Raw genomic sequence first — 9,150 nt, forward strand, 5'->3', positions numbered from 1 at the left:
ATTGCAGTAGATAGAAACAAATAGATGTGAATACATTATAATAAACTGACCTCACAGTCGTGAAATAGACATTATTGACTTTTGATTACATCAGTGTTCTTTCCTTCGCTAACAATATATGTCCTTACTAACCGTAGTCCAATAGCTTTACGCGTGTAATCAGGGCATATGTTACTTGCAAGGACGTGAAGTCAGCTTCACGTATATAAGAAAATGAGAAAGCAGAAGAGAAAGCAGAAGAGAAAATGAGAGAGAGACTTACTGGGATGGTACGTGTAGTATCTCAGGTATCTGGGTATATAAGGAGCCTTTACATTGGTAAAGGTTTCGAGCATTAATGAATGAATCATTAACCTTGCTACGGAATTGTAAACGTCCTCAATAGGGGTAGGGTGGATATATATACATGAAGAGATGTATACATATTTATAGATATATTATTCTCTGGGATAGAGATAAGCAACTAATTTTGAAAGGATAAAGAATTATATTTATTATGGATCAATACCCAAGTAATAATCAATAACTTTATCCCCTTCGTTTTGTGGATTTTCTTAACGGTAATTGCAATGAATCATTTAGTGCATCGAACTATGCAAAAGACATAAATATTTGATTCAGGCCTAGTGTGAACGCAATGAATAGAAAGCAATACATTTATATTAAAACGTATACAGGTGACCAAAACGGCGCCGTTTTTAATGGGCGGGAAAATGCTGCAATGTGATTGGCTATGGCGATATGGCTTTATTAGATAGAAGGATATATATAGTTCCAAAGTAAAATCAGGAACAACTGAATTTAACTTGGTTCTCCAAATACAGTTAAAATGTTGAAACAAATCAAAAGCATTACCCAAAATACTTACCTCAAAGTATCCACACTCTCAATTGGAGAAGATCCTTTGGGGGCATACTTCTAAAACCAAACATGATAAATAAAACTATAATTTTTTTCAAACATAGTTTAACGGCAAAATGAAATGCAATTATCCAAAACATATCCCTTCCCTTCCCACCCCCAATGTACATTTTCAAAACCAAGAGAAAACTCAACATATTCCTGTATATTAGGTTTGACAAATTTTAGAATGTTTCAGGGCTAATGTAAGGATCAAAGGACTCCAAAGAAGGGGTTATTGATAGCACTGTTCAACTCGGTCCCGGCAGAGTGAAGCACAGCCATGTCTACTTTATCACTTGGAAGATACAAGAACTCTCCACCTTCAATTTTCTCAAATCCAAGAAGCTCAAGGAACTCCACACCCCCCTTCAATTTTCCAACTCTTTCCTGTAAAAATATTCAGAAAAAAAAAAAAAAGTTTAGAACACTTTTTTTTTTTTGAAAGGTTAGAACACTTAATTATAATAGAGCATTTAATTTAATATTATATAGAACACCTCATTGTAGCTCTTCCTGTGTTACAGCTTATCAAGGAATCTAAAACTTTGGTCTCTAGTTGTGCCTTTATTTTTCATTTATTTACCTGTGAAGTTATGATACCCTTTGAGAATATTGCTGCGCAACAGTGGCAGCCTGAATCAAAATATAAGCACAACTGCTTGCCAGAGGTACTCGTGAAGCAAATAGCCCAAAGTATAGACAAGTCTCCATTATTGTTATTTTATTATTATTATTTGTTTTAAAGGGTCTCCATTATTGTTATTATTCATGGGTAAAGAACGTTAATATTCTTTGAAGGGCATGACCAAATGTATACATGACCTATCACCTCATTGGTCTCTGTTATTGTAATTACAGAGTATTCATTATTATTACATTATTGTATATCCTTTTTTCTCTTTTGACAAAAATTACTTTGCAGAACACAACTTTGTCTATGACATCCAGGGATTTCAGAGACAGATTTTAAGAGGGTTTCGCCAGTAATTGATTTCAAGCTCACGTAGCAAAGATGTGAGAAGTAAACAACAATAAACCATTAACTACAACCAAATACTTTGCTTGTTTTCTTATTTCATATGCTCACCTGGATTGCAGGATTACTGAGTCTAATTTTCCGGAACTTCTCCTCATTTGGATTTGTTGCAACATTCTTTGCAAAAGTTAGTAGTGTGTTAAATGCTGTCTTCACTTTAGCCTCGTCATCCTTGTACATCAAAGAAGAATAGAAGTCAATTCACTGATCATAACTGAAAACAAAGATGCATACCTATATACTCAACAAGTACAGGCAGTATCAGTTCCAATCCAGAGACATGCAAGTAATATAAGAAACAAGTGTTCTTTTATAATCCATGCTGACAGAAAAACATTGCAAGGAATGGACTTATGGACAGAAGGAAAAGCAGCACTTAAGCAAACCATTGTCATTTGCTTCCCATTTAGAGATCTGCTCTGCCTGACAATGTCACCAGACTCTTAATGACCAAACCACAGGTCAGATGACAATATATCACCAAGAAAAGAAATAACAGTAGATGTGGATCCCAGCACACTCTTCACATAATAGCTCCGTATGAAATGACCTAAGCAGTTGTGTGTGCAGTACTAATATATGGAAATTACCAATTACATCTGGAATCCATTACCTTGTGGCTCTGCTTAAGTGTACGCAGGCACTCCCTCATTTGCTCTGCCTTTGTAGCTGGCCTGACAGGCAGTGAGCTCTACAAACCAAAATTTGGATAAGGGAGTTTTAGTCTTTTCACAAGAACATGTTCTGGGAAAAAAGTAACCAATTTTATCAAATGACAAAAATAACCTTCTTTTCCTCTACTACTGGTTCAGAAGGTTTTGGAGCAGGATCTTCAGGAGGCAAACCAAGTTTGCGTCGTCTTTCTGCCTGTCAAATTGCAAATAATTTTCACCATATCAAAGTAGTATCAAACAGTACGAAGAGAGAAGGAAAAACCCCAAAATCAATGAAAGGGAGAAAAAGGAAGAAGGAATATTTGTCCAGTTAAAATAGTTATCATAAGAGTCTAGGTGATATATTTTAAGCTTGGTAATGTCAAAACCGATGCATAAATCTCAACATCACCAAAACCATCCCAAGAAAACAGTTCTGCTGACATGAACCTGTTATTTTTAGTTGCATGTAATGCAACTAAATAGAAATATCTTCAGACTCATTGAGCCAAAACAATTTTCACATTAATTCGAAACAGCTTTAACATAGCCACTGACCTTATCCTCTTCTAACTTTTGACGAATTTTTTCCCTTGCTCTTCTCTCTTCCTCTTTCTCTGCCTTACGCAAGGCTATCAAACTGCAGGGCAATGTTGAATAAGAAAATATGATCAAGCAGTAAATGATACATGAATGTGAATACCAAACTAACCGTTTTCTTTCATTTTCTTCCTCAATGCGCTTGGCTTCAAGAAGTTCCTTACCAATTCGGATTCTTTCCTGAAGTCAAATGTAAAATAATTTCAGAAGTACACTATAAATTGATGGATCGATCGATGAAGATAAGAATGGATGGTGATTTAAAAAACATAAATACACAGCCAACTCTAAAAGAAATGTGGCAGATTCAGTGAGGGATGGTGACTAAATTAAATGAAGATGTACCTTTTCTCTCTCTCTTTCCTTCTGTTTTTCTTCCTCTTCTTTCTTTTTACGAGCACGCTCCCTATAAATTATTACAGCCATGGGTATAAGAAAACAGAAGAGGATATAAATTCCACTACTCTTAACACCTTTAAATTTACACAAGAATTGTATTAAGCTCTGCAAGTGACATCTGGATCACACAGAAAAAGAAAATTTTGAGACTAAAGAAGGCAGCCTTACAGAGTTAAAGTATAAGAATATTGCAAGCCACCATGTATTTTATGAGTGAAAGTATGAAAGAGTTATCAAGTCAGTAATCATGGCAGGGCACTTATCAAGCAAGTAATTCATGGGTGGGATATTGAATTATACATGTATTATATATTCAATGCTGTAGAAGGAGCGCTAGGCGCTAGTCGGGTGTCCGATGGGCGCCTAGCACCTAGAGCGCCTAGGCGGGCAACTAATAAAAAAATAAAAATAATAAAAAAATGAAAAGTGGCATGATTATGTGACAGCATAGGTTGTCAAGTCATCTGGGCCCTCTTTCTCTAGAGGGATTCATTAGTTTTCAAAAATCCGTCTTTCTGTTCAGATTATTTTGCATTCTCTATCTTGCGTCTTTTCTCATTAAACATGGAGACAGTGGAGTACTTGGAGGGGTATGGCTTTGGTGACGACGGACAACAAGGAGCTTGGTTGTGCTGCACTGCTGCGACGGCGAGCTTGTGCAACAACGCTGTAGAGTGCGGGGTGGCTGTGCGACGACACTGTGACGGCAAGGGTGTGCTACCGGTGACAGAACTTGGAAGTTGGAAGGGAGATGGGACAGCGAGGCTCAGAGCTGTGCTGAACAACGCTAAGTCCGCGATTTTTTGCAAGTTTTTTTCTGGGAGGACTTATAACTTTAGGGATTTTTTTAAATTTGGTTTCTTTTCGCTCAAAATGACATTAATGCCTAGGCATGAAATCCCTTTGGCCTAGCCGCCTAGGGGCGCCTAGGCCGATTTTTACAACACTGTATACATCAGAATAAAAATTAATTGAACTCACTATTGACTTGAGAAATCTGGTGAAGAAAATAGGTAGATAAAACTTGAAATTTCTTGGGAATAAGGATTAAGTGCATTAGGAAACAATGAGTTTGGGTTGTGTGGTGAGTAAAATCAGGAAGGAAAATTTATGTGTTTGCAAGCACTTTTGTTACTTCTATTTGACATTATAAACATTATTTCAGCAATAGGGTATATACAGTGCCAATATGCAATTTATTTTAAGTTTCTAACACTAAAACTTCTTTACGTGTATGAGAAGAACATAAGATGCCTATTTTGTAAACAGAAACAAATTGGGTAAAAGAATTAAACACATGTTGAGTGATACTTATACCATTGCCTCTACATGGTGAAAGTTCTCATTCATACTACATATACCGGTTTCTTTTCTTAAATAAAATACCATAACAAACTACAAACGGCAGACTATTTATCAAGGTAAGCAACAAGCAATGAACGACATCAACAACAAAACAGGCAAAACCCAAAACGGCAAAACCTACCTCAACTCTTGTTGTTTCATTTTTATCTCCTCCGGAGTGAGAGAAGGCTTTGGGGGCTCAGCTTTCTTGGAACTGACAGGAACCTGGGCATATTAGAAAATTATTTACACAATTGTGAGTAATTACATTGCCGAGGCATAAGACAACAATATAACCCACAATTTGACTTAGAAACAAGGATATTCTTTTCCAGAGTAGTCAACAGTATTAGCATATAAATATAAAATAATACATATATACACTATGGTCTCAAGAGACAATGCATAAACTATTGTAACAACACCTAAGAATTGTAACTCCAATCAGGATAGTAAAACGATGGAACACATGGCATGATTAAAAGGTCACCAGCCATATAAATAAGCTCATTTAGTAATCAAATTTATCAAAAGGGCCTTAAAGCAGTGCATGTGGAAGACATTAGAAACCACCATTCTATGCTCAAGAATTTCAATTAAGCAAACTACTCTTCCTCTAGGTGATGAATATTGTTTAATAAAATGCTTGAAATAAACTTCTAAATGCAGGCATACCAGAGGCATTTCATCCACATCTGGGTCACTTTCATGTTCTACAACCCAATTTACAGCAGCCTCAAGGCTAGCATTGCCTGAAAATAGTTAGCAACACTAATTTATATCAGATTTAGTTGAATGAATTGAACTAGTAAGAGTAAAAATTTATAGATATGACAAGATTTGAATGATCTAATCACACACAAAAGGATATCTCTAGAGTAGTAGAGTCTGCATATGAAGATATGAACAGAGACAAACTGGGATAACAATGCCTTACCAGAATAGTGGAGTGCACGGGTTGCCCTTGCCTTGGGAAATCCCATTGCTTCAAGTTCAGTGAGTAAGTTTTGGTCAACTTCAGGAACAACCATTTCTAACCCAAAAAAAAAAAAAAAAAAAAAGAGCAAAGTGGGAAAGTAAGGACTTGAATTGCTCAAATATTCAGTTGAGTAGCCAGTGCATGTTGACAACAAAATTGAGATTTCAGTGAGAATCCAGGTACATATAAATTGTTATCAGATGGGACCACAAAATGGAACCCTTAGCGGGAAAATTTAGATGCATTACCAACAGAATTGAGATTTCAATGGGGAAGTAAGGGCTTGAATTGCTCAAAAATTCAGTTGACTAGCCAGTACATGTTGACAACAGAATTGAGATTCCAACGAGAATCCAGGATCATAAAATTGTTATCAGATGGAACCACAAAAATGGTATCTTTATCAAGAACATTCAGATGCATTACCAAACAATACACGTAGGCTACATAGCACATTTCTACAAACAAGATTAACTGTACATAGATAAGCCTAAAGGGAAATTTTCATTCCAATGCCAAATTATCCAAAATTCACTCCTTTTGCAAATGAAAGAAAAATTTACTTGTAATTCAATTACAGAACATCCAGAAAATGTTCACTACCTTCTTGCTGGCCACTGCTACTGCCATCACCAGCCTCTCCCATCTGATCATCACCATCATCATCAATCTTAGGCTTTGGTGCCTCCAGGCTTATGGGCTTTAGAGATTCTGCAGTCTTGTCCTGAAACTCACTGTGCCCAGTTCTCTTGGTGTGTAAATCACTCTCCTTTTAAGTATCCATGAAATAACATCCAGAATTCATGTAAGCCAAATAAAACACATTCTGTAATTGAAGTAGAATATATTCTTATTCATTAAACTAAATCATCGAACCCTAATTGCATTGAACACATGCGGAGTATGCAGTGCGATTGTTTATATAGTCGATAACCAGAGTTTACTAACAGTGCGATTTAAGGGTTTTCTTGGTGCAATTGGATAGAGTAAGGGTTTGTGTAGTAGATATATATATATATATAATTGTTAATTGCTAGAAAAAAGATTACAGTTTTGGAGCGGCAGGGTTTTCCGCAAGTGGTGCAGACAAGGTTGAGAATAGGCTCTGTGGACTCGCTGAAGTTGGTGTGTTTGGTGAGCTCGGCGTGCTCTTGCGCTTCCTCTACCGATTTGAGGAGGGCCCCGCAGTCCCCGCACTGGAGTGATACACCAGCCATTGCAGTTGCAGCTCAGCTCAGATTCGATTGATTCAGCCCAATTCTCCGATCGATGAAATGCGCGACCATACCAGGTTTTTAAAGACAAAAGGAAAGATTTAGCAAGCTTTCACGGAAGGGTTTTTTTTTTCCTGATTTTAATATACTTTTTTTTACGGAATAAGTCACAAATATTTTTTATTTAATTTTTTTTTTTTTGTTGAAATCAAGTCACAAATAAAATACTAACATTTAAAAAAAATAAAGTTATTCGTGAATTGTTTCAATTTTTAATTTTTAAAAATAGCATTCTCTTAGGGTGTGTGTTTGAAAGCCCAAGAAATGATTTCTAGAAATCATTTTTCCGATTTTTAGTGTTTGGTAAAGGTTGAAAAATATTCCACCCATGTGAATGGAGCAAACCATTTGGCCAGTCTCCTACCACTTAGTGTGCTGACCGTTGGGACGAGGGTTAGTCCTCTGGCTGTCGGCCGGAGGAATACCTTTGGGTAAACCCAAAAAAAAAAGTTGGAAAATGTAATTCAAAGGAAAATGTCTATTTGGTCAAAGGAAAATAAACTCACTTTCTTGAAAAATGACTTCCCCTATTTTTTGGAAAGTCATTTTTCAATTTTTACACCAACACCACCACCACCATCACCACCAGTCCACGACCACACCACCACCACCCCTCGCCGCCACCACCACCATTGCAACCACCACCACCATCGTCGCCACCTCCATTACACCATTACCACCACCGCAGTCATCATCACTACCACCACCGCCACCACCACTTATTATTGTTGTTGTTGTTGTTATAAAATAATAATAATAATAATAATAATAATAATAATAAGCGGCGGTAGTGGTGGTGATGACTACGGTGGTAGTGATGACAGTGGTGGTGTGGTGGAGGCGGCGACAACGGTGGTGGTGGTGTGGTGGCTTTGGTGGTGGTGGTGGCGGCAGCGATAGTGTGGTCGTAGACTGGTGGTGGTGGTGGTGGTGGTATGGTGGTGATGGTGTTGGTGGTGTAAAAATTGGAAAATGACTTCCCAAAAAAGAGGGGAAGTCATTTTCGAAGAAAATGAAGTTATTTTTCTTTGACCAAAGAGTCATTTTTCTTTTACTTACATTTTTCACCATTTACCAAACACTGAAAAACTGAAAAAATGATTTTCAGAAATCATTTTCCGAATTTCCAAACATACCCTTAGTTTCTCTTTTTCAATTTTAATTGTAATTCTATTAATAATTTTAATTTTTGTTTTTAAAAAAAAATGTCAAGAATTTTGCCACATCATGGAGTGGTGGTTTGTGAATGGTAAAATTAGGGGTGTGTAGCATAAAAAAAATATAATTTTACCTACAAAGCATACGATTACGTACACATAAATATGTGTATGTAAATTTATAAATATAAAAAAAATTATAGTTACCTTGCCAGATTATAAAAATAATAAGATAGTTGTTTAATGAATTATGATGTCTAATTTCAATATAACTCTAATTGTATTTTTTTTTTTGGAATAAGGTTTAAATTGGCCACAGAACGTAACCTGAAAATGCAATTAGGCCACTGAATAAAAAAAAGTATAATTAGGCCATTAAACACTCTAAATGTATGCAATCTATATATCTATATATACATCTATATTTTACATTATTATATATATTAAAACAGAAGTGCTAACTTTCTCGCTCATTTTAGTCCAAAAATTTTGAAATCGGTCAACATAATCTATACTATATATAAAAATATTATCCTCCTCCCAAACATTCCCGCCCAAACTTAAGGGCATTTTAGTCAAAATATTGATTTTATTAATTAATTAATTTATTGATTATTTATTAATTTATTTATTGATTATAAGGTAAATTGGACAATTATTTTGGGTAAATTACTGATTATATTAGTTAACCGTATATATTTTCATAAATTTAGCAATCAATTATTATTACATATTATTATTATTATATATATATGCCACAATGGTTTTGGTTGTTTTTGTAGCATATGTATTTTTTTTTCTTTTT

The 9,150-nt window shown here is 35.6% G+C and overlaps 1 protein-coding gene across 1 annotated transcript; it reads right to left on the minus strand.

The window, feature by feature from the left end:
* Window positions 1–769: 769 nt before the first annotated feature.
* LOC116014688 (UBX domain-containing protein 1) lies at window positions 770–7,228 on the minus strand. The gene is made up of 12 exons (XM_031254630.1): window positions 6,964–7,228; window positions 6,518–6,683; window positions 5,873–5,968; window positions 5,611–5,687; window positions 5,078–5,160; window positions 3,538–3,598; window positions 3,305–3,372; window positions 3,151–3,232; window positions 2,726–2,806; window positions 2,553–2,630; window positions 1,991–2,110; window positions 770–1,290 (listed from the first exon to the last, which is right to left on the minus strand). Exons 1-12 carry the CDS (start codon window positions 7,129–7,131, stop codon window positions 1,114–1,116), a joined length of 1,257 nt encoding a protein of 418 aa, XP_031110490.1. The 5' UTR covers window positions 7,132–7,228; the 3' UTR covers window positions 770–1,113.
* Window positions 7,229–9,150: the final 1,922 nt, after the last annotated feature.

The sequence above is a fragment of the Ipomoea triloba genome, chromosome 4 (assembly GCF_003576645.1).
Source record: "Ipomoea triloba cultivar NCNSP0323 chromosome 4, ASM357664v1".
Taxonomy (NCBI): Eukaryota; Viridiplantae; Streptophyta; class Magnoliopsida; order Solanales; family Convolvulaceae; genus Ipomoea; species Ipomoea triloba.